Source organism: Hyperoodon ampullatus, assembly GCF_949752795.1.
Source record: "Hyperoodon ampullatus genome assembly, chromosome: 7".
NCBI classification, from domain to species: Eukaryota; Metazoa; Chordata; class Mammalia; order Artiodactyla; family Ziphiidae; genus Hyperoodon; species Hyperoodon ampullatus.
In genome coordinates, this window is record NC_136920.1 from 90,061,459 (window position 1) to 90,086,635 (window position 25,177).

At 53.4% G+C, this 25,177-nt stretch overlaps 1 protein-coding gene across 6 annotated transcripts in view; it reads right to left on the reverse strand.

Moving 5' to 3' along the window:
- The window catches only part of PKNOX2 (PBX/knotted 1 homeobox 2), a gene marked incomplete at both ends in the record, with an annotated part of 74,496 nt that extends 51,764 nt beyond the window's left edge, over positions 1–22,732 (reverse strand). For 5 of the 6 annotated variants that reach the window (XM_079708124.1, XM_079708123.1, XM_079708122.1 and 2 more), the window contains 2 exons: positions 7,683–7,822; positions 22,646–22,732. In XM_079708124.1, coding sequence (XP_079564250.1) covers positions 7,683–7,822; positions 22,646–22,732 — 227 coding nt within the window. The remainder of the gene's footprint in view (positions 1–7,682; positions 7,823–22,645) is intronic. The other variant, XM_079708121.1, reaches the window with a different exon arrangement.
- Between the last annotated feature and the right edge of the window lie 2,445 nt (positions 22,733–25,177).

Consider the following 25,177-nt stretch of genomic DNA (forward strand, 5'->3'; position numbering starts at 1 on the left):
ACACATTTGGTGGCACTTTGTAACTTACATTTCATGTGCTTATTGCATTGAAACACCCAATATTTTTATTATTCCCATTTTACTGATTAGCAAACTGAGGGGCCATGTGGTTAAATAATTACATCAGGCTAATAAGTGACTGAGTTGAGATTTAAACCTGGGTATCCAGACTCCAAATTTTGTGTTCTTCCCCCTTTCCCAGGTACTGTTTTTGAACCATTATTAGAATCACTTCATCCTCCTCCCCCTTTTTTTCTCTACTGGCCTTGAGTCCTATGTGTCCTGGGGTCACAGAACTGACTGCCACGTTTACCCTTTGAGCATCAGGACCCGTGCAGCACAAGACAGTCTCTACCTCACCAAACAGGTTTCCAAAAGAACGTTCTCTCATAATAATACTTCTGTGTGTTGGAGAAGGCTTTGACGTTTTTATAGATCTCTCATTTTCTCATCTTATGCCTACTCTGTGGGAAAGCTTATCTAAAGAGGTTACATGAGTTGCTCAGTGATAGAATCGGAACTCAGGCTGAAGTCTTAGTCTTATGTTCTTTCCACTTGACCACAAAATGGTCCAGTGCTTGGGAAAAGCAGAGAGTGGGGCTTAGAAGGGCTAGACTGGCTTAGTCCAGCCCTGGGGAGAAGCCATGGGCCACTTGAACCCTCAAAGGCCCAGCTTGCTGGCTCCCCGCCCCTCCCACCGGACGCCCCCCCTCCCATTCGCACCAGCGGGAGGCCCAATGGCTGGTGTCTTCCCTCTAGTAAGGGGGACCGATCCAGTCTAGTACTTGTCGCAGTAACTCCTCACAACTGTGGTCACCATTCATTGTCAGCCTTGTCTGTGCCAAGCACTGTCAGCTGTTAGCACTGGTTATCTCCTTTAATCCTAACATAACCTTGTGAGGATAAAAGTCATTGGGATTCCAGGCTCCTGGATCTCTTATCCGTGTGCCTTGTCTTAGCGGGGTACCTGGACTTCTCAGCTCTGCCTCGGCCAGGTGGTGAGCTGTGGAAGCATCAGGACCCGCTGCCTCTGAACACGCCTGCTCTCTGGGCCAGGCAGCCGCAGCCTCTGGGCCTGCCAGCGGCATGTGCAGAGGCTGGGTCCAGGGCGGGGGCCTTCGAGATGCCGGCAGGAAAGGCAGGGAACAGGCTTTGCCTGGTGCCGGGGAGAATTGAGCACGGTTTGACTTTCAGATTAAGGCTCCAGCAGGATCGCTCCCCTGACTGCAGTCAACAGCTACAGTTATGTTTTCTCAGATGTCAGTCAATCCAACTGCTTCCAAACGCAAGGAGTGTCTGCTGGAGCCCCAGCCCATAAAACCCAGCTCAGAATGCAGCCTGAAACATCTGCTCCCAGCACCTAGTCCAGAAGCATGGTCCTGACTCTTCTGCTTGGAATGGCTAAACTTCTCCCACACCCTTCTCAGGCCACCTCGCCCAGCACATCCCAGCAATGACCAAGCTCTATGCCAGGGAAGGCACAGGGTTAAGCCCCGGGGTCAGCTCCCTGGAGACAGAACACCCCTTGGTCACAAGGTGGAAGAGTTCCCTCAAAGACAATTCATTAGGAAGTGCCAGTTCCCAGGGTCCTGGCCAGGCAGCTGCTAAAGAAGACAGTCACACAGCAGCCAGCCCCTTCTGCCCAGCCCCAAGCCCAGGGGGCTCCCGCCTCCCCATTCACCAGCCCGGCCCCAGGAGAGGCCGCTTGGCTATCATTTCCCTTGGGCTTCACCTCCCTTGGGAAAAGCAGTGCTAATCTCCTACACTGCACTGTGGGCCAGAGGCCTTGCAGTCAATCCCACATATAGTTTTTTGAGCCCATAAGATGTGCCAGTTTTATATTATAGCTACTTCCTATGCCTGTCTTCTTGCCACTCCCTGGACTGATTCTTTTTAATTCAGAACCCTTCTTGGAACTTGACACGATGCTTGCGCGTAGCAGAGCTCAGTAAATGTTTAATTGAACCGCAGTGCAGGGCCACTCAGCTGGGAGCCCTTTCCTGTGTTGCCTCTTGCTGGATCGCATCTCAGCATTTACCTTCTAGCCCGACCAACCCCTGTTTCCATTCCCCCAAACATCTCATAGCAGCTAACGGCTGCAGAGTCCTCTCCACATGCCAGATTCTTTATCCAGCACTTCATGGTATTATCTCATTTAATCCTCATGACCAACCTAATGAAGAGATGGCACTATTTTCAGTCCTATTTTACAGATGAGGAAACAGAGGCCCAGAAAGGTTTAGTGCCCAGTGGCGGACCCAGAATGGAAACCCAGGCGATCGAGGTCCACAGGCCCTATTCTGCAGCCTGAATTTCACCTCCCTGAATGCACCAGATGCCTCACATGCTGAAAAGGCCACGGGGACCATGCTGGCCCCTTTGTTTAAAACACCCCCATCCCATCCCACCCCAGGCAGCAAACACTGATCTGTGTGTTAGATATTATCATATATCATCTCATTTTAGTCTAGCTATGACTATTTCCTTTTTTACAGTTGAGAAAACAGATTCAGAGGGACTAACTTTCCCAAGGTGACCAAGCTGGTTATCACCACATCTATTTTTAGACCTTGTCCCACAGCTCAGTACAGCTGCTCTATGGCCTTTGTCCCTCTAGCTATTGGACCATTAGGACTGAGCCCGAACTTCAGTGACCTTTAAAGGGATAGTCTCAAGGGAGCGATCTGAACATTGCCCACTGCCCCGTTCTGATCTTTCCCTAAACAAGTGCGGATTCTAGAGGGATCCAGTCTGAATGCAACAGGGGCAAATGTATTATAAACAAGGCATTAGCAATGTGCACCGCTTTCGTTGAACTAGAAGTGGACTTCAGCTTGAACTGTCTAGGGCTGTGTCCCACATGGGCAGAAGTTCTGAGTGCGGTTTACAGAGAGATGAGACTGACAGGAAGAATTACAAACACTACACGGAAAGGCCGAGACTCTGACAGCTGAGAAACTAAAGACTGGTTTGATGTGGGGTTTCTGGAGCTGCTGGGAAGGAACTCATTAACGGATGAAACAGGGAAGCCTTGGAATCTACCTGGAGAATGTGGAGGCCTCGAGGCTTTGCTCAAGCAGATGTTAAGAGTTGGACGGCGCTGGGTAGAATCTAGGAAGGAGAAAATTCACTGCCTTGGGGTTCGGGTGAGAAATCACAACTGCAAACACTTACATAGCACTTATTCTGGGCCAAGTTCTAAGCGTTAATTCGTTAAGCGGGAACATTTCAAATTTAGAACCGGGGAGTGGGCCAGACAGGTCAGTGAGGGCCCAGGAGTGTAGAATTGTGGCTAATGCTATGAATTAAAGCATTCCACAGAGTCGGTTATAAAAGTGCTGGTAAAACTGGGCACCTGTAACTCAGCTACCTGCAGGGGTTTGTGCTTGAGGGTGGAGAGAGCCAACCGTGTGCACCTCTTCCCACCTCTGTTCAGCAGCACACGGGTAGCTTGAAACGGGCCATGGTGGATGCAGTTACACCACGGAAATGACAGATGCTACATGAGGGCTCTCCCCTCCCTTCTCCCCCCAGAGCCAGTTAGCCAGCACACCAGCCTGGAACCATGGAATATGGACGGGTCCTGCCTCGCCTATTTAAGGAATCCGCTCAACAGGCCCTGATTTAGTACATGCTCATCCAAGCTGCTGGGTCTAAGGTATTGTGTAAGGCGCTGGGGATAAATCAATGAAAACGCGTAGACCCTGACTTCATGGAGGTAACGATCTAGCGGTGGAAACAGAACTAATATTAACACAATCCGTTCAATTGTGAGTTAACGCCACAAAGGAGAGACACAGGGTCCTGCAGTCACCTCACCCTCCGCACCTGATTCGCAGCTCAATTCTCTGGCATTTTTCCTGGAGAAGCAAAGCGCAGCTGTCCCCACCCTTTTCTAGCTGATCCTGCCTCCAGGCCAGCACTTCCTGTCACTAACAGGTAACTTCTGCAGCGCCCGGCGGGCCATTTCCTGGGTCCCCAGACAGTATTTCAGCCTCAGGGGCGGAACCCAGCATGGGCGGAGCCGTCTCAGCAGAGCCCCCTCCTCCCCCACTGCACCTGGCCAGGCCCAGCTCCTGCCACTGTTCTGCTCCCCAGGACATCGCGGTTTCCATGGGAACCCACTCACTTCAAAGGGGAACGACGGAGACTGGAGGGGAGGAGGGATAGTGAAAGCTGGATCAACCTCACCCTCTTGGCCCCGTCTCTGTGCTGCTGGCAACCTAACCTCCAAGCTCCCGGCCACCTAACACCGTCCAGCCCACAGCCCACCGGTGGAGAGGTGGGGAGGTGTGGTCCAAGCTAAATTTTAACTTCTTGGGGGGAAAACCCCAGGGGTGAGGTGCACCTGGGGAAGGAGGATCTGAGCTGGGTCCAAGCCTGTGGTCCCCGCTCCATGGGGCCTCCCCTCGGCAGACCCCTCTCAGCATTGCCCCTGGGCCACAAACACAATTACCCACGATGCGCATCCAATCATGGGGTCTGCTCGGATTAGACTGCAATCATTAATCTGAGCGGGAGCTCCCGGCTGCCTTGCTGATTAGCCCAGATGATGCTCTGGTATGATCCAGTTAAAGACGGACTCTGCCTCCCGTCCCCCCTGTCCTCCCACCCCCCATGCAGAGTTTCCACATCAGAAGGAACCAATACATTTCATCAACACATCCTCCTACACAAATAAAACCTCAGGGCACCGGGAGGCTCCCTCCCTCTTGTCACACTGCCGGCTGCCGCCCTGCGGGCCTGGCCAGGGAGGGGCCTCCCCCACCTTCGTTCTTCGAAGTAGTTCAGGGAGGGGCCTCGGCGGGGACACCCAAAAGTCAGCACGGGGCACTAATCTCCACGGAGAGGGGCTGCTTACATTTATGGACGTGAAATGCCAACTGCCTGATGTGCTTTGAGCAGCCAGGCCGCCTCCAGGCGGGCAAATCTACTTAGAATGACCCGACCCTATGGGAGGTGGAGTGCCTCCCCTCAGCCCGCAAGGGCGGTGGAGAGGGCAGCTGGCGTTAATGGGAGAGCGGTGGTCATGGGAGACACCCTGGGGGCCCTGGGGCAAGCAGGGCTGCAGAAGAAAGAACTGGGCAAGGGTGCTGATGTCCCTCTGCTCCGTCGTCCTGAGATGCCGGGCAGCCTTGTTTGGCTGGACTGTTGGTGGCTTCCAGCCTGGGATTTCTTCTTCATGGTCAGACAGCTGCAGAGATAATTTGCTCAAATGCCATGGGCTGTGAGGTGGCAGCCCCGTGGGAGAGGGTGAATCTCAGGTGTGGAGGTGAGGCATGTCAGCTGAGGGAAGATCTGGGCCTTTGTACTTCAGGTGACATCATGGTGGACAGCTCCCTTGGGGAGGCGGCCCACCTCCTGGCTGGGCCTGGGGGGGGTCTGAGCCTGGGATCTTGGGAAGGGCTATGGAGCACGTGGGGCCCATTGGTGGGAACAAGGGAATGGTCTGCTTTGTGCCAGACATGGAGCCAGGTGCTGACATGGGCTGTCTCGTAATTCTTGCCGAACCGCTGATTAGGTTGTGTCCTGAAACCAACGCTCAGAGAGACGAGTACAAGGAGGAGGTAGGGCTCAAGCCTAGGTTTCCAGAAACTTCATGTTAGGCCACTACTTTGGGGTCTTTCTAGACTAAGATCTGTGCTCACTACAGGTCCCTGCCCCCGGGGGGCCGAGAAGGTGTCTGGGATCCGTCTCCAGTGCGAATATGAATCACCTAGGATCTTGTCAAAGTGCAGATCAGGAATCCTCAGGTCGAGTGGGGCCTGAGATTCTGCATCTCCAATGAGCTCCCAGGTGACGCGATGCTTCTGGCCCATGGACCGCACTTGGAGCAGCAGGGATTTAAAGGGGGTGTGATGACTGTACCCAAAGTCATCAGACCACGGGGCAGTTTTCAGAGGCCAGGCCACTCTCGCTCCCTGCTTCTGTTCCCCCACCAGGCACAAGGGGAGGCTACAGGCCCTGTGCAGCCTCATCTTCCCACGCCCAGCTGCTCTGGCCACTGGCCGTCCTGGGAACACACCAGGCTCTCCTCTGCCGGAAGACCCTGCCCCCCACCCATGTCTCCTCCTGCTGGGCTCTCTTACTCAGCCTTGAAGATCAAACTCTACTGCCTCCCCCGTGAAGCCTTCTCTGTCAAAGCTCTGACCACTCTGTGTTGGTTTCTTGTTTGCATTATGTCTCCGTTCCTCGAGAGGCAGGGAAGAGCCCATGCATAACCTTTATGATTTACCTCTTTCCCCCGGAGCCCAGCGCAATGCCTCCACGTAGTAATAGCAAGGGCTCAAGGCAAGTGTGAAGGAAGGACAGGAGTGTAGGTCCCGTGCTGGGAGCAGGGGAGCTGGGGTCCTCCTCAGGGTCTCTGACAGGTCCTGTGACCAGATCCTGGCATTCTTTGGGGCCCAAGGCAGAGGTCTCTACCCACAGGAGCTGGGCTTGGCCTGTGCGCTGGGCAGGCTGGGGCCCGGGAGCTGTGTTATCCAGGCCTGGGAAGGACCTTGTGTCGGGATCTAGGGACCGGGGCCCACTGCTTTGGACTCTCAACTGTTGGCATTAGAGGCATTCAGCTCATCTGAGTAACTAAAAGTAATGCCAGTGATAATGATCATGACGGCAATAATTACCACCATTGCCATAAAGCCACTGTCATGGGCGGGGCTGGGTGGGCCAGTCCACGTGTGACAGGAGTCAGCGCCCGCTGCAGCGCCCGCTCAGCCAGGGGTCAGCCCCGCTGCTGATGCACGCGAATGTATGTGGTCACACGAGTGAACGTGAGCAAGGGTCCAACCTCAAGACTGAGCCCTGACTTGGGCATCTTTTCTTAGTGATGTGGGCTCCCCATGGATAAAGGATGACCGAAACCCCTGCTGAGACCTCGCTCAGGTCTGCCCTCAGAGGACCGTTTCTTCACCCCAACAACGTACACAAGACAGACTGGAATTTCCCTGAGCCCTTCCCACCCTCTGCTACATTCAGGGCCCAGCCCTGGGTACAAGGGGCTGACGCAGAGTAAAACGAGACCAGCCACCTGCTCTCAGCAAACTGCCCATCTTGGGGAGGGAGCCAGAACCTACACAGTCGTGTACAACCTCTATTGCTAAAAACCAAAGACTACCATGAATCACAGTGTGGTCCAAGCACCAGCTGCATTACAGTCGCCTGGAATGCTTGTTAAACATTCATACCCTCCTACAGCTTGACCTACTGATTTAGCATTTCGGAGCACGGAGGCCAGATACATGTGTTCTGACGAGCACTCCCGGTGGTTTCCAGGCGTACTAAAGCTTTGCTCACAACAGAGTCCTGGACGGCAAGGGCTGGAATGAGGGCGACGATGGGGCACGTGGGCCAGGACACTCCTGAGGCAGCTGCCCGTTTGCTGAGTGGCGGGCTCTGATGCTCGTCAGGCCTCATCTCCCCAGCTGGGCTGAAGAAGAGGCCCTCCTGGAAGACACAGCCCAGGCCTCATCTCCCTCCCTGGACAATTCCAGGAAGTGGGAGCCAACCCCTGCATGGCCAGCTGAGGGCTCTCTGGAGTGACTTCATAGAGAAGGGACCTGGCCCTGGCTACTGGCTTCCATGAGCCCACCTGCTGGCCTGCACTCACATCTCTCATGGCTGAGCTAGGCCTGAGGCCGCTTGGGGGCTCCTGCACGCAGCCCGGCTGAAGTGTCTCCTACCTGTACACAGCTCGCTTGTCAGCCTCCAGCTGGGCCTGGGGGTCGATGGGGGCACTGGGCACAGGTGTGCTGGCAGCAGCCGAGGGTGCGGAGATGTGGACAGCCTGGGCCTTAGAGGGGGCCTGAGCGGTCGCCGTCATCTGCAGAGACAGAGAGGAGGCGTGGGTTAGTAGGGCCAGGACCGCTGGTTCCCCGGCTGGAACTGTGAGGTCCACCTCGTCCTGTGGGGTGATAAGAGAACGTGTATGAGAGAAATGTGAGGGTATAATGAGCGTCCATTTGCACATATGCTGCAGTGGGAAGAAAGCTGGTGTTTCCTCAAATGAGAAAATTCTGGGGAACGATTTAGGACCATCCAAAATCAGGTGGTGCGGAAGTGAGCTCACTTTAAAAGCGACCTAGAGGGGCTAGGGGCCTAGATGGGGAGGGTGGGAGGGAGGCTCGAGAGGGAGGGGATATGGGGATGTATGTATACATTCAGCTGGTTCACTTTGTTGTACAGCAGAAACTAACACAACATTGTAAAGCAATTATACTCCAGTAAAGATGTAAAAAAATAAAATAAAAGTGATGGTTCTTAATGCAAATTAAGGTGGTGGCCTCTGGCCAGAAGCAGAAAAAAACAGAATGATGAACCCTTTAAATTGTGCTTATGAGTCCCTTGGGCTGTACTGGGCAGTGTTAGGTTTGATTTGATGACTTTGGAGAACAGGAAAAAAACAGCTGAGTCAGTTCTCAGCTGGGCAGCGGTTTATCCCATTTAACACAAGCCAGAGGTAACTTCTAATGGTTTTGACTGACAACTCAGTGTTCTGCAAATTTGGTTTACCTGGGCCCTTGAAGATAAGCAGGCTGTAGTGGACAATGAACAGATTTCTGTTCTTAGCCGTAACAAATATTTAGGGTAGTAGTTCTCCTCCTATGTTACATGTTTTTGAAGGTGCCCCGGGGGCCCCAAGTTTGTGCCCATCAGAGCCCCTTTTAAAAATATATTCTACATTGGACTTTCCGTATAAGATTTCATTTAAAGAAATGGTTAAATGGCTTTTACATTTTGGGTAACCATCGTAACAGAACTTAATGCTTTTATATTTTATTTTCCTTAAATGGATCCCTGAAATGTCACGTGGGGTGACATGCCTCAACTATTGCTTTCCTCCAACCGGCCCACACAGCCTGACAGGTCTCACCCACTGTGTTCTTGGACTTGACACCCTTGTCTACCTCCCGAGCTAATACATTGTTCACACCTTCATCCCCGGCACCCAACTGACACAGACTGGATGCTTAGTGTTTGCTTAGAAAATGAATGAGGGAATAAACAAGTGAACACACCTTGAAAGAATCGTATATTTTACAGCTGGAAAGTTTATCATATCATCTAGGTCCCTGCTTTCTGGAAGGAAGAGTACTGTCCTTCCACGAATACCAGCACAAAACACTTGCTGTCTCATTTTCTTCATTAGATCTCTGTTCACGGGCCACATCTTCACAGTAAAATAGAGTCCCTCTGCCCCTGCTATCCCCTTACTCTGCCTTATTTCACAGCCCTTATTATGACTATATATTTCATAGCCCTTATCATGACCAGATACTATATATCTGCTTGCTAAGTTATTTTCTCTCCCACCTCCAACTCAAATGTAAGCTCAAAGAGGGCTGGTTAACAGTTGTGTTCCTAGGGTCTAGAATAGCCTGGCACTAGTCAATGCTCAACAAATATTTGTTAAATGAATGAATTAACGAGTGATGGATGGTAAATAAAATTGAGACTATAAAAGAAATATACTATATCCCCAGCATTTTTTGTTAGGAAGAAATATCCTTGTCACTGTTAGCTGAGCTGGGGGAACTTTCCCAAACTCAGTGCTAGACAGAGCATCATGGTACCTGGAGGCCAGGAAGGTACCATGCTTGACTCTTACTGTCTCCTGTTAATAGCTTTTTGACTTTGAGCAAATCCCTCAACTTCCCTAAGTTCCTCCTTTTCATCAGTAAGCAAACTGGTGCCCTTTTAGGATTCATGAGTATTAAAGAGGTACTATAAGGAAGAAAGTAGAAACAAATGCTGTTCTAATTTTCAAAATACAGAAATAAGGTGGAATCAGACAAACTAAGTATACTTCTCATCTTCACATTGACCTGGGCTAGTTTCTTTCATTCACCAATGCAACTGATTATTTTTCCCAATACTTCTCAAGTCGCCACCATGTACTAGGCACTGGGGTGACTAGGATGAATGCCTGCTATGATGGAGCCCAGTTCTGGGTTTAACATGACTACTGAACTGGCAGATCAGGAAAATGGTAGACATTTTCATTTACATGGTGTAAAGGACCTCAGCAAGGTGCCTCCCATGATATCCTCGTGGAAAACATGGAGCGACGTGGTCTGGTGGACAATTGTGTGGGTTAGGAAGCTACACCCAAAGGAAGAAAATTAAAGGAGAGATGTAAGAGGGAGGAGGGCTTCTAGGAGATGCCACCTGCTTTCTCCTCAACTCTCTTCTTCAATATTTTTTATCAGTGATTTAGAGGATGTCTGAAGAAATGCTCAACAAACTTTTGGGTGACATGAAACCAGGATCCAAACGATCTTCACAGATTTTGGCAGCGTGCTAAGTCTAATAAGATTAATTCTTGTCTAATAAGTTGGAATTTAACACTTCCAACACTTCGGCCAAAAAAAAAAAAATCGATAATATAAGTGTAGAAGAGGAGAGACATCGTTTAGCAGCACGTTTTAGTTGATGGAAGGCTCAGTATGTCCACGGTGTACTGTGTCTGTCAAACAAACAAAAACCCCAAACTGATGCTCTGTGAGGACCCATCAGCAGAGGCAGAGCTCACACAGAGCTTCCAGCCCCACCTACTAAGCTGAGACAGGTGCAGGAAAGTACACTCAGAGGAGAGTGGACCAAGCTGCTCAAGGGATTCTGAGGAATATTTGCAGGAATCTGCAATGTTAAGAAAGATCTGGGGGATGGGAGGGAGATGGAGGGATGTGAGAGCACCCTTTGAATATATGAATGAGGGATTAGATTGTGTCAGTTCTGTTCTGTATGCCCTAAAGCGTCAAACTACAACCGATGCATTAAATCTGTAAAATGCAGAGACAGATTTGGGCTCAACCCAAATAGTCAGTTTCCAAGCCTCTGAGCTCTCCAAGGCTGAGATGGGCTGCCTCCCGGAAGTGGTGAGTTTTCACTGGTGCAGGGACCAAGCAGAGACTCCTGCGGAGGCGATGGACGCTCTCTAGCTGGGTGGGCTGGCGTAGGTGACATCTGAAGTCCCTTCTAACAGTGACAGGCTCGGACGCCGTGAGGGTACTTTCATGACCACTGCCCACCCCCAGGGTTGGTGTGGGGCTCAGATTAGATGACGTACGGTGTGTAAAAGTGCTTTGGAAACTCCCCATATGGAGGGGTGGTTGTAGTTCTTCAATACGAGATTTCCAGCACGTGCATCTTTCATAAAGCAATGCACAGCTACGTGCATGGCTCGTTTAAGGGTAAAATACAGGGTAGGCTGGTGTGCTCTGCTCTGATCAGTCCACTAAGGGTGAATTTCCTTGTGTCCTTGAAGGAATCCACAAGGGGTTTCTATACAGATGAGCTTCTAGGAGTGGGAGGACTGAGGGGAGGGGCTCCTTTTCCTCTCACCTCCCCTTTCTAGGCAGGACTTTGGGGGAAGGTGTGGCCAAAAGCCTGGCTGGGGCCCAGAGGAAAGTGTACAGTCTGTCATACAGAGTGAAGTAAGTCAGAAAGAGAAAGACAAATACCGTATGCTAACACATATATATGGAATCTAAGAAACAAAAAAAAAGGTCATGAAGAACCTAGGGGTAAGATGAGAATAAAGACACAGACCTACTAGAGAATGGACTTGAGGATATGGGGAGGGGGAAGGGTAAGCTGTGACAAAGTGAGAGAGTGGCGTGGACATATATACACTACCAAATGTAAAATAAATAGTTAGTGGGAAGCAGCCGCATAGCACAGGGAGATCAGCTCGGTGCTTTGTGACCACCTAGAGGGGTGGGATAGGGAGGGTGGGAGGGAGGGAGACACAAGAGGGAAGAGATATGGGAACATATGTATATGTATGACTGGTTCACTTTGTTATAAAGCAGAAACTAACACACCATTGTGAAGCAGTTATACTCCAATAAAGATGTTAAAAAAAAAAAAAAGGCAGTCACTTGTCAGCATCCCAAGAGGCCCCAACTGAGAGGCTGTTATTGGGGCTCAGAGAGCCGGGACAGGGGGGCAGTGAGCAGAGCTGGCCTGAGGAGGACGATGATTCAAATTTATTTAGCTCCTGGGGGCCAATTCAGCAAACTCTGCATTTCCTCCAGGTTTGGAGAATGTTTATCTTCAAATAGATTTCTTCTTCTAGCCAGAGACACCCATTTCTCAAGAACTGGAGCTCGGAGAGGCCCGCAGCTGTCCCAGGGCCCGGGAGCGGGGGGATGAGGGTGTCGGGTGGTGAGGTTTGGGGGGAAGGTTCTTGGCCTAAAGAATAGAAGCGGGGGGAGAGGCTGGACAGACGGAGGGCAGAGATCCCTTGCTCTGGCCTAGGAAAGCCAACTGAGAAATTTTCAGGAATTTTGCAAGCCGGTTGATATGATATCGGTAGCTTGAAGCTGACCATAGTGGGAGTAATTACACCACAGAAACTGTCAAATGCTGCAAATCAAGTCCTCTTTCTAACCCCCAACCAGAGAGCTGGTTGTTAAACATTTATCAGCACACCACTAGTGTCAGAGTTTCTCTCCAAGTAACTTTCTCCTATTCTCCTCGATCTGGCACATGAAGAAACTACACTCTATGAGGCCAGTCGGTGTGCCCACAGCTGGTCCCAGACCCGGAGCCTTCCTCCAAGGACGGCACTGGACATCCTACCCAGGCAGGCTGTGAGGCTTGATTAAGAGAACAGGATGATGACTAGCAGGTGGGGAAGGGTGGCAGCATTCCCCGGGAGGGCCTGCCCGCTGGGAGCTGCGGTGCTGGGTCCAGAACCTACACAGGGTCCTTGCCGTCCTCCTGCCTCCCATAGGTGCTCTAACTACTGGGCTCTTCTCTATCATCCAGCTGGAACCAGCCCTGCATTCAGCTGGGAGCAGAAGGGCCCTGTCCAGATTCTCAGTTTGTGACACCTTGAGATGAAAGTTTCTGATGCCCTGCAGGGGCTGAGAGATCCAGCCTCTCCGACGGTCTAGTCTGGCCATGAATATGAGCAGGGGATGCTGTGTGGTGTGGTTTACAAGGTGCTCACCTGCCTACCTAGTCGCCCTCGCTGACACTGGAATGCCCCACGGATGCTTTCCTCCCTGCTAAGGATTGCCCTTTCCCAGCTGTAGGGGAGAGTGGCATGTTGTGTTCCAACAAGCTAATGAAGTCTCTCCCTGGGGGTTCACGTCCAACAGGGATCCCGTGCAATGGGTTGGGGGCACTCCCATTTTACACATAAGAAAACAGCAGCCACTGCAGCAGAGAAATTGCTGGAGACCACAGACAGTTTCTGCCGAGGTTGAGACCGGAACCAAGGGCTTTCTGACTAAATCACACTGCGGGAGTGATCGTATTTAATTAACTTTTCTTTGAAGAGGAGAATAGGAAGACTTTTCCCCTGGGTGGAAAGGGGCAGGAGAGGAAGGGCGCTGGCGTCAGATGGAGTGTCACTCCCCAGCATCACGCTCTGGGTCTCCCTCCAGCCCACCCATCCTGTTGCCAGCCCCCATCTCCCCAGCCCCCAACAGACCTCACAGATCAGCTCCCCAAACACTGGCCGTGCCAGAAACGGTGCTTCCGGTGGAACCCAAGTAGGAAGAGCAGGGTGGTTTGTTAATTGACGGTGGCTCAGTGCTACTGTGTTCACCTCCCTGACCGCGCAGGGCTTCAAGCTTCAGGGCGCACGGACCTGCAGCGGCCGCCTTCCGCCAGCTGCCACGGAGAGCTCCTCCCTTCTGCTCCTGGGAGGTGGGAGCAGGTGGCTCAGATGGGGGACACTGCCAGGGTCTTTCTAGCGCCCCAGGGAGGGAGTGTGCACGAGACACTGGCATCAGATAGAACGGATTCCCGCCTTTGCCACTCGCTGCTAGCCGACCTTGGACATGCAACCTTGCCTTTCCGGGTTTCAGTTTGCTCATCTGTGAAATGGCACTGACGCTCCCAACCTCTCACCACTGTCGTGAGGATGGCTGTCTCCTTCAGTGGATGTGGCTGAGCATCAGCTACGGGTCAGGGCCCTCTGCTCTGGGCTTCCAGGCCCTGAGGACACCATTCAGCCACATCTGCCCACTTGCCTCTCCCCCCACTAGATTGTGGGATCCTGGAGGGCAGGGACCACATCTGTTGTAGCCCCAGTTGCAGCCCCAGAGTCTGAGACAGAGTGTCCACAGCACCTACGGGATGCACGGATGACTGGTGTGGCGTGGGTGGGCCTTCCCATCCATTGATACCTTTTCAGCTGCAGATTGACCTTCTTGACCCTGCATGCCTCAGGCCACAACAGAGAAGTCACAGTCCCCGACCGCATATTTATTGGGAGTGGTGGGCATCCAGCCCAGAGCTGGTCAATCTTTCTGATCCAGGGTCCTCATCTATACATTGGGAGTAGTCATACATAAGGTGCAGGGTAGTTCGCATTAAATGAGATACTGTATGCAGAGCAGCGGGCCTTCATAGGTACTCAGCTATGGTGGGTACCGTTAACATAATCCCTGCAGCCAGCAGCCTGCGGCCCACACTCCAGTTGGCCACTTTTGCTTCCACTACCTGCGCTGCCCTGGGAGTCCTGACCCTGCTGAAGGAACCCTCTCTCCCATAAGCACCCAGAGAAGTGGGCGAGGCGTGGGCCCCGGCATAGGGAGAGGGGCCGTGGTATCGTGGAAGGAGACATTACCCATCGCTAGCGATGTCACCTCGGACAAATGGTTCAGTTCCTCTGAGCCTCAGTTTCCCTCTCAGGTAAAAATGGAGCTAATAATACCTCTTGCCAGGCCTACAGTGACTATATGTGAGGGTACATTATTGCGCACCCTGGAGGCTCAGTGAGTCTTGGTTTCTAAGCATTTTTAATGCTTCTTTTTGCTAGCCCTGTCCTCTGAATCCAAACCCCACTGCCTGTCCACACCCGGCCCCAGACACTCTGGCACCTACACCTCCCATGTCCCCCTGCGTACACCTGTCCCCCTGCAGCAGCCCTGCTCTTTACGATGCGTACATCCATGCACCTCCCACGGGTCCTTTCTGCAAACCCTGGGCAACCTAGGTCTGCACCTTGCCAGCATGACTCAGCACAGACACCCCTCCTAAGGGGACACCCCCTCTTATGACCTGGCAGGGTGCGGGTTGCCCATCCCTAGAGCCGGCCCACCAGGCCAGGGAAGCCTTGTGTTCTGAGAACGTGGGGGGCTGCAGAGGCCCAGCCCACTAGGGGCCGCTGAGGCTCCAACAGGGCTGGGCTGGGCTGGGCCTGCCGGGGGGCTGACGCTCCCTGCAGGGCCAGGGCAAGCCAGTAGGGCCAGATCTGGTTTCCTCGCAACCAGGACAGAGTCCAAGGACCTGGGATGAGGTCAGGGTTTGAAGCTATTTAGTAAATATCAGGTTTGGCCTGAACAGGTGGGGGCCACAACGGATGGTTTTTGGGGGAGGGCACAGCCCACAGGGCACCACAGGCCGGGACCTGCTCACGGGCTCAGCCTTGTCTCTGGTATAGCACCCCAACCCTTGCCTGCACCCCAGCAGACCCTCCTGCGTGTGGGTGCCTGAACCCGCCCGATGCTTTACATCTTTATGCCTTTGCATCCGGGGCTGCCTCAGCAGGACCTGTCCCTGCCTCCCCCCACCCTGCCCCCCCCAAAACCCCCATCACATGCAAACCTACCCCTCTTTCAAGACTCAGCTGGAGGGAGCATCAGCTCTCCCAGGAAGCCTTTCCCAATCCTCCACACCTCCCGCCCAGATAGCCTGGACCCCTGCCTTATCTGCCTGTGAGTCAAACCTTAAACCCCGTAACACTTCGGGCCCTCATTTGTCTGTCTCCCTGAGTGGACTGGATTCCCAGCTCCCGTCATCATGCCTGGCTCCCATGGGGTCCCAGCACGTTTGTTAAATGACTGAATGAACGACTGGATGAGGAAATGAGAGAGTGGTGTGTTAAAAGGCTCAGGGACCCAGAATGGAGAGGAGTCAACCATGGCTCCTCCAAACACCCCCCAACCCAGTCAGCCCAGGGACAGGAAGGGCTGGAGGCAGAGACGGGCGGCCCGATTTCGCTGAAAGAGCTCCTGGAACAGCAGGCCCGGGTCACCTACATTCTCATCCCAGGACCGACCAGATAGAACAAACCACAGGAAAGTTACTTCGTGGTGTAAAATGGGGGTCTTAAGCAATCAATTAACTTAAAAGGGTTTGTAGGCGGTGGTTTACAAAATGAGGCTTGAAAATGTTTGCCGCCCTGCCTGCACTTCTGGGGGTTGCTGACCCGTGGCTAAAGGGACGAAGGCTGTGGACTGGGATCCAAGTCTTTCACCTCCCAGCTTCGTGCACTTTCCTGGGCACGGTCTGCCCCCCATCTTTCCCATCCATCTCTGGAGGACCCCTCGCTTGTATAATAGTCCCACACCAGTGAGTTCCAGTATGTTTGTGTAAGCGTGTAAGGGAGTGTGTTTACAGCTAGAAACATACTTGATATGCCTATTGTGTTCCCAATACAAAGGACAGTAATTAAAGTTCAATCCAATCTTGGCTACTGGAGACGTACAGAAGATAGAGTGAAAAAATCAATGTCAGGGTCATGGGTGAAAGAAAGCTGGAAAACACCATTGTACTTTTCATACCCACACTCTCAACAACCCGGTGAGGCAGGGAGGGCAGAAGTGATTCCCATTTTACCGATGCAGAATGGCCCCAAATAAGCTCCCTTAGGGCGGGAACTATTAATTCTGTGTCCCCGGCACGTGGCACAGGGTCTGCAAGACCCACAGAAAGCACCTGATGTTTACGAAATGGCTGAGTGAATGAAAGAAGTAGTGCTGTAATTACTTGTCCAAATTTGTATAATTCATCAGCAGTGCAGTGGGATAGGCCTGGATTCCTGAATTTCTACCGCACTGAGTTGAGTCAGCCCACGCTTCCTCCTCCAGACCACAGACTCCAAAGACAACACGCACCGCACCGAGGGCCGTGCTCACCCATCCCCCTCCTGCCCGGCTACGCAGGCACCAGATCTCCTAGGAGATCAACCGGAAAGGGGGGCAAAGCGGGTTCCAGCTCCCTAGGCCTGCTGCTGATGGATCACCTGTTCCTGATTTATTTTAAGCTTTGTCTACTTGGGCCATTAACTATTTTTGTAGCTGTTTAAAGCACTCATCCTGCTTGGAGGCAAGAAGATAGACAGTAAAATGTCTGTGGTTTTTTTTGGTAAATATAAGAATTCAGGTAGGAAGTTCATCAAATAAAAACCCTAAACAAGGCCATGAGAGCGAGTGTTTCTTCTAGCAAAGTCCTGTTCCTAGTCCACTGTCTCCTAAATGAGGCATAAGGCCCCACAGTCAGACCCAAAGGCTATTTTTGCCTTTGCCACGCCGAAGAATCCAGGTCTGGAGTGAGCTGGAGTTGAGGGACACGTCCAGTTTAAACACATGGGTGGCCCAAGCAGGCCAGAGAGAGAGGTCACTGTGCACAGAGAGAAGAAAGGCCCAGCAGAAAATAAAAAAGAAAGAGAAGAGTCCGTTTTGATGAGTCAAAGTGAGGGAAGGCAGGTCACCCATAGCGTCCCTGGGGTGTTGGCCCCAGGGGCAGAGGGAGCCGTCAATCACAGCCACAGAAAAGGCTTAGGGGGACTCTCAAAGCTGTGGAATTAACTCTATTGCTGCAGAGCCAATGCGTCTCACCAGCAGCTGAGCAGGAGGCCCTGCGAGGCAGGGGGCTCCAGCCCTTAAAGGGATGAGAGGAATGTAAAGTGTGAAAACATCTGAACCCGCTTCTGCCCGTCCCAGCTGCATGGCCTGGAAAGGGGGGCGGGATTCACAGCCAGGGGCCCCAGCCCCCTCCCCTCCCCCTCCCCCTCCCCCTCCGGTTAATGAAACCAGCATGGGGATCCTAATAACTGATCAAAGCCCATCCAGCTTCCCCAGATGTCTGCTCCCCTGGCTCCGTGCAGAGGGGGAATGATGCCGGGACAGGGAGGGAAAGAAGGTACTCAGAGGGCAAGAGAGACGGGTCTGACCTCCCCCCGATACAGCTGGCCCAGCCTTAGCCTTCCTGGTACAAGATGGGTATCTCCAAGCACAGCGTCCTGCGGTCCTGAACACCGTCCTCCTGGCTCTGAGGGGTGCAGGAGGATGCAGGGGGACGGAGGGTCCCAAGCAAGTGCTTGACTTCCTTCTGAAGTGAGCTTCCCATACTGGTCCTGGACTGAGAGTTTTGCCTTTCTTGCCTCCCTCTGGTCAATAAGGAGGCTGCATCCTTGGTGAATTGCCAGAACCCTTTTAATATCACCTATCATTAAGCCATGCTATGTAAGCACCCAGCTACTTGCCTAGCAGTTGGTTCCTAATCCAAACTGCGAACTGAGTGCCCACATTCACAGGGGGCTGTGCCTAGTGGCTCAGACTGGATCCCACTAGGATTTCTGCTTTCTAGTCAAATGCTCACGCGGCCAACATGCTGGGGACACGCAGACAGAGGAACACTAAGCGCTGAATACATACACGTAGAGACCAGATAAAATGTTTGTCTTGCCTATAAGCCAAGGGCAAAGGTATTTGTGGAACAGCAGGTATGTGTCTGTGTGTGTGGAAGAGTAGGGGGAGGTTACTGATAGCAGTTTGTGCATGTTGTGCGGAGGGGGGTGTTTAAGGTGAGGGTAGGGAAGCTGCCTTCTCCAGTAAACCTAACAGTTTCCTAAAATTGCTGGTGGAGCTACAGAGGGAGAACTCTGTTTGGTGGGTGGTGTTGCCCATGGAGTGTTACAGGAAATGGGAGAACCTGAATGACATTTCAGACGTGGAGAGAGTGCATGGACGACGTGAGAGGGGGGTGGTGTTACCACGAAAATTCTGGGAGGGAGACTGGACTGGCCCTTGCCGGGAGGGGGGGACAATAGCAGAGGATCCCATCAGGATCAGGGGAGGTGCTGGGGAGGTGAGAGGAGGGATTGGGAAAATCCAGGTGACCGATGGCCAGGCTGAGGCAGAGAGGCAGAGGAACGGAAGAGTGATGTAGGCACTGAATGGAGGGACCACACGCCTAGCTCATATCCAGGTCTCCCTGGAGACAATGTTTTCATTAAACTATCATCGTAGAATTCCCATAGTCCCCGCGACTTGCCCTACCTCTTGGGGCATAAAGTGAGGGTCTGGATCAAGGACTCAGGTGCATCATGCCGGAATTGAGGTACAGGAGGTGGACAGCAGAGGGCGCTGTGACTGATAGTATTTAACAGGGAGCCACCGGAAGGAGGAAGCAGGCCACAGGAAGGACTCCAGTGGGTTGTTGCTTCTGTATTTTCTAAACTTACGATCTGCCTTTAGTGTACAATAAACACAGAGTGACATCCTTACAAGTAATCATGGAGTGTCCCCAGGGACGGACTGGAACAGAACTGAGGGGCCAGAAGCTGCTTAGCTGTCATACCACTTGGCTTGTGCCCAAATAGCACGGGGCCCTAACCATTAATGCTTCTGGACTAAAATGGGAAGAAGAAAAAGCCTCCTTCATTTTTAATAACTTTATTCCCCAAACTTCAAAAATGAAATTGCCAAGTTAAGAACTTGCCTTGAAAAAAAATTCTAATTTATTATAAAGAAGGTCCGGGGCTTGGGAATTTTTTAATGCAGATTCCTAATTTTCCAAAGTGAGATTCTCCTGTGCATTTGAATAGATTATGCTCGGTATTGCTAGCCCTTAGCACAACGGGAACATTATTAAAACGACTGCATGGGTCTCAGAGGAAGGGCCCTGCTTCTCCCTTCCTTTTTCATTTTGGGGACTTTGTAGCAGAGACTGTCCATTTCTACCCGTGGCAGAAACTGGGTTTCTGAGGAGGTGATAAAGAGATGTGCTCAGCAGTCCAGACCTTGATGAAGCAAGTCATACTGGGTCCAAAAGTAATGAGATTAGACCTGAAGGAATGAAGAGGAAGCGGGGGATCCCCTCCAGAGAGCCCTGTTTACGAAGTGATTCCCCTGTGTGCCTGGCCCACACTCCTACTGGGCCCCGCTTTCCTGAGAACACTGAGTGTCAAAGAGCAGCTGATTCGCCAGGACGATGAGCTTCGCCTGAGAAGCGGGGCTCAGCCTCTGACAGCACAAAGGGAGGAAGGCAGGAGGAAGAGCAAGTTCCCCAGAAGAAAACTCGCACGGAAGACATTCCCATGTGGCAGCCACTCCTAGAAGCCCTGAAGAGTGGGGAGAAGGGTGCCCCGAAAGCCAGCTGGCCTCCAAGTCTAGCACTCTGGAGAGAACAGCCCTTCCCCGTGAGTCAGAAGACTCTGCCCTGCAGACCTCTCCCACGTCCTCCGCCCCGCCCATCCCGTCCATGCCCTCAGTTCTCCCCATGATCCCCCCCCATCCTGGTCAGTTTCCTTGGGAACCAGTTTGGCTCAAGGAAGGCCCATGGGAATCTAGCCACAGCTTAGCGGACTAGCCGAGGCCATAAAGACCCCAGGCCTTGGCCTGGTCACTTTACCATGGACACTGAGACTTCATTCCTGGACCGCTGGGGTTACAGGGAGATGTGTGGCATCCCTGGAACAAATTATTCCTTGGCTGTATATGTGAGTATTTTCGATGGGGAGGTTCTGGTGGCTCCTCAGGGAAGAGAGCCTTGGGACAGCCCCTGCGTTGGGCTTCTGCTCTGAGGTCTTGGATGGGGGACTGGAGCCTTCCTTCCTCCCCCAAAAGGCTAGAGCACCTCAGTGGTGGCTTCCGGGGGTGCTGAGCGCCTTAGGGCTGCAATCCCACCTCCCCACCTCCCTCGGCAGCTGGGATGGATGACTCCTCAGCTGTACGCTGAGAGTTAAATTAGGTTTCTCTACTTCACTGCACCCGGATCAGCATTTTTGGACAACACAGGCCCTCGCTGCAGCTCTCCTGCTAATGCCCACCAACCCCAAACTTCTCCCAGCTGTCCAGGAAGGCAAAACAGGGGGTGGGGCCGGAGGCAGAGAGGCAGCCGCCACCAGCTGTGCCAATCCAGTGCTCTCTGACCTCTTGGCCCTACCCTGGTCTGTCCCTGAGCCTTGGGGATGGGAGTGTGGGCCTTGGCACCTACCACCTGCTAAACACAGGCAGTGTCCCGGTTGCCATCCCCCAGTCCCACTGTGGAGCTCGGGGAGCAGCATCCAGCTGCAGAAGAACTGGAGCTGATGTTCCAGCCTCTTCATCAATATCCCAGGTTCCCCAACACTGCGTGAGCAGACAGATGGGTCTGGTCCACTGAGCAAGGATGGTGCTTGTCCCCCATTATGGCCCTTACGTTCCTAGGTCTCCACTGGTCCCAGCCGACTTGGTGCTGATTACAGAGGGCAAGGCCCTGACACAGCTGCACACCTGGAAGCTTTCAAACAGAGGAACTGTACAAATGCCAAGTCCAACCCAACGTCGTTTGTGGAGAGCTCCTGACGTGAACAGAGGGTCTGCTGAAGCTGAGGTCAGGGTGGGGAGGGCCCAGGAAGGAGCACGGAGTTGAAACGTGGGAGCGGGGTCGGGGGTGGGACAAAAGGACATGTGCTCAAAGGTCAGTGCTTCTGCACTTATACAGGGGTCGGAGGCAGTGGGGGTCCGCGTGCCGGGCACCCCATAAAGCGGTCATTTCACGGGTGGATAACGGGATGGATAGGGCAGCACCGTATGCTCACACCAGGCCGCGGGGGTCAGGGCCACAGGACCTAAAGTGATGCACCCTGGGTCTGCGTCTTCGTGTCCTTTCCATACGGCACAGAGCTTCCCTGTTGTCAGGAGAAGGGCTGTGTCTGAAACCCTAAAGAGTGAGGGATAGCAGAGCAGGGCGAAGACCGGCGATGGAGAAAGAATGAGAATGACGGCCTGGCACACAGTAGGGGCTCACTGCACATTTGTGAAATGAATCAAGGAATATTCTAGCTGGCTACATTTCACATTATAGGTCCTCAATTAATAATAATTGAGAAAATAGGGAAGTGCGAAGGTGGAGGCTTCTGTGAACGCACAGACTCAGGATGAGCTCTGAGTCCCAAAGAACCAAGCGTGGAGGGAAGGCACGCACGTGGGACCAAAGATCAGAAGTGACCGGTCTCAAGGACTTCCAGAGAGCGACCCACAGAAGCTGGGCCAGGCTTCCAGAGGAGGAGAGGAGAGAACAGGAAGACAGGGTGGCCTGCAGGAGGTGCAGCCAGCCTGGGAGTCTCGGAAGAGCTCGGGCGGGGTCTGCCGTGTCTGAGCTGAGGGATGGAAACTGGGAACCCAAGGAAAGGATGGGAGAGTGTAGAGAAACAGTCCTGGCCTTTTTCTGGATAGAAGCTGACAGAGTCCTGAAGAGAAGGGAGATTCCTCCAATAGGCAGGCAGAGACCAGTGACGAGGGCGATCTGGCAGAGGAAACCTCTGATCAAGAGTTTTCCCCAAACGCTCAGAGGCAGACTTGATTTACCTGTACCTGGGTCTCCCCGAGTGAGGGGTTCAGTGTGTCTGTCTGACGTCTGCTCTGAGCAGTGAGCGGGGGTGGGAGTGGGTGGCACAGGACCATGACTAGGTGCACCCTGGGGTGCCACGGTCCTCCATGCCGGTGACGGCTCCTCAGGTGGGATCTGAACCCAGGGCTTTGCCAAGTGCGTGACTCCCTTCAGGGGTCTGGCTTCGCCAGGCTCTCTCAGAGAGGCGCCCCAGGCCGGGCAGGGGAAGAGCTGAGGGAGGCCTGGCCCTGCCCTCCGCCCCCGGAAGGCCACCACACCCCTCCCGGCGGTCAGTCGCACTCACCTGTGGGCTGTCCTGGTAGGGAGGGGGAGGGACATTCTGCGTGGCCATCATCGTCAGAGCGGGGGCTGGGGAGGCATGTTGCATCATGGGATGGATTCACATGGAGGATCTGTGGCGGGAGAAACGGGGCCGCACCGTTAATAGCTGAGCGCAGGGAGCCCCAGGGACCAGCGGCTGGACGTGCTCCCAGGCTGGGCCACCAGGACTGACTGGATACAGCAAGGGCTGGAAGCCCTTTGTGGGGGACGAACGAGAGTTAAGGGGAGAAGCCTGGGTGGGGTGAGGCTTGCTGCGCTCCGCTGACTTGCAAGAAACACTATTCACATCACATGTAAAACAACCTGTGCACCCGCACCCCTGCTTTGTTCAGTACCAGCTCTGGCCTGGGGGGGTGGCGGGACTTGGCTGGTGGCAGCTCAGGGGGGTTGGCGGCCATGAGGGCACCCCACGGTCAAGGGTGCTTTCCCTTCCCCAGGCCTCCCGGAGCCGCCACCTGCACCCTCGGGGCGGAAGCCTCAGCCCTCACGGTTCCAGATCCCCCCTCCCTGTCCCCAGGGTCTGCCAGCACCACACTAACCCCCCAGGTGTGCTCACGACGCCCCCTAGTGGTGGAGAGGGACGTGGGGGCGCTGGTTCCTCCTCAGACTCGAGGGTGGAGCAAGTACCCTAGGGCGACCACCGGGAGGTGTTCCAGGAAGGGAAGGAGGTCGGGAACAGGGACCACGGCCACACAGACGTGCCTGCACATTCTCTTGGAAGACTTTCCTTGGCCTTGGTTCAACCCAGAGTTCAACCACACATGGGGCCAGAAGAGCCGCCCGAAGCAAATGGTCCTCTTACAGAGGCGGAGACAGAGGCCAAGAGGAGAGAAGTGTGTGTGTTTGGGGGGGAGGGGAGTGCCGGGGAAGCCGGGATGGACCCAAGCTCTCCAGACTCCCCGTTCCGTCTGCTCTACTGTACCAACCCCCACCCCACCCCATCACCCGTAAGCGAGCTGCCCCCATTGGCCTCAAGGTCTCTTCTTGAATCGCAAGGTGGTGCGTAAGTGGAGACAGCCTGGCAGTGCCACCCAAGGAAACAGAATGCTGAGAGAGCTGTTTAGCTGCAGGAGATGCCCTGAAATATTTAGAGCTGGAAACCACGGCTAATTGCCTGATACAGGAGGGTGCTGATGAGCGGGCAACATTTGAGAGTATGACAGTCAGACCATCCCTCTCCTTCCTTCCTCTCCCTGGGCACCTTGGGGCTCCGTCCTCTTCCCACCTGATGTCCTCCCACCACACCCTCCCCAGGGTCTTCCAAAATGTTCACATACCTGAATTCTGTGGGAGTTTGAGGGAGTCAAAGGGAGGGTCTCCAGGACCCTATGTGGAGTGTGTGTGTGTGTGTCTTGTGTTGGTTCTTTTTCAGGAAAAGGTGGACAGATCAGCTCTGGCTGACCCAAGTCTCCGAAGTACCAGGTGTGCTTTGACCTGAAGTGCACATGTGAAAGCACTGGAAATCCAGACATTCACTCAACGAATGTTTAAGAACTGTGCTGGGGTGGGGAGACAGATGAGAGGAGGCAAGGCCTTCCCCCCAGGGAGGGAGGTGATGGTCCAGCGGGAGAGAAGAAAGTGAACAGAGGTTTCCATGGAGAAGGCACAGGGGGGACGCCTTTTCCTGTGCTGAAACGCCGAGACTGCAGGTAATTCCTCTTTGCCCCACCGCTACCCCTACCTCGCCCACCCTGGCCTCACTTCAGAAGATGGGCCGCCAGGACGTCTTTGCAGCAGAAGCACCCAGGGTCACCCCGTCTCACACACACTAGGTACCGAGATCCAGGCTTTCTTCTGCAAAGAGGCTCGGAAGGGAGCCCTGGGGAAGCCAAACTCCACAGGCGGGGAACCACTGCCTATTTTCATGGCTGGGTCTTGTCTGGGAGGTGGAAAACACCCAAGGAAGGAAAGAGCGGAGTGAAGAGGGTTCGGGGGGGAGGGAAGAGGATATAGACTCCTTGAGACATCAGAAAGAACTTCCAGAATGAAGACTTCTGAGATATTAAATTGGGCGTGGAATCTCTCTCTTTTGGACTCGGAGGGAATAAAGGAAAAAGGGGTATTTCAGGGGTGTGCTAGGCTCAGCCTTTCCTGTGACTCTGGTAGATGAGGTAACTTTGGATGAGGCCTACGGGTACTGAGGCAGGATCCCTTCCGGGGAGCATCAATCTTAGATGCTCCTTGGCCGGAAAAAGCGAACTTCTGAGGGGCTGCAGTGCCAGCAGCCTCCAGAAGGGGGAGCCTGGGGGCAGAGTCTGGAGGCAGATTTTCTCCCCTTTTAGGGGCAACTGGTTCCCTTCCACCTTGGGTTTGGGTCTTTTGGTACCTCATTCCACGGATGAGAAAGTCATTCACGAAGGCAAAGCACAGGAAGCTTAATGAGGAGGATGTGGGGTAAAAAGAGGACTCTTTAGGCTGCATTCTTTTGTTCACTGTCCAATCAATGGGAGGTAGGGTCGTTTTAGAGTCTCTGTCCCTAGAAATACTTGCAACA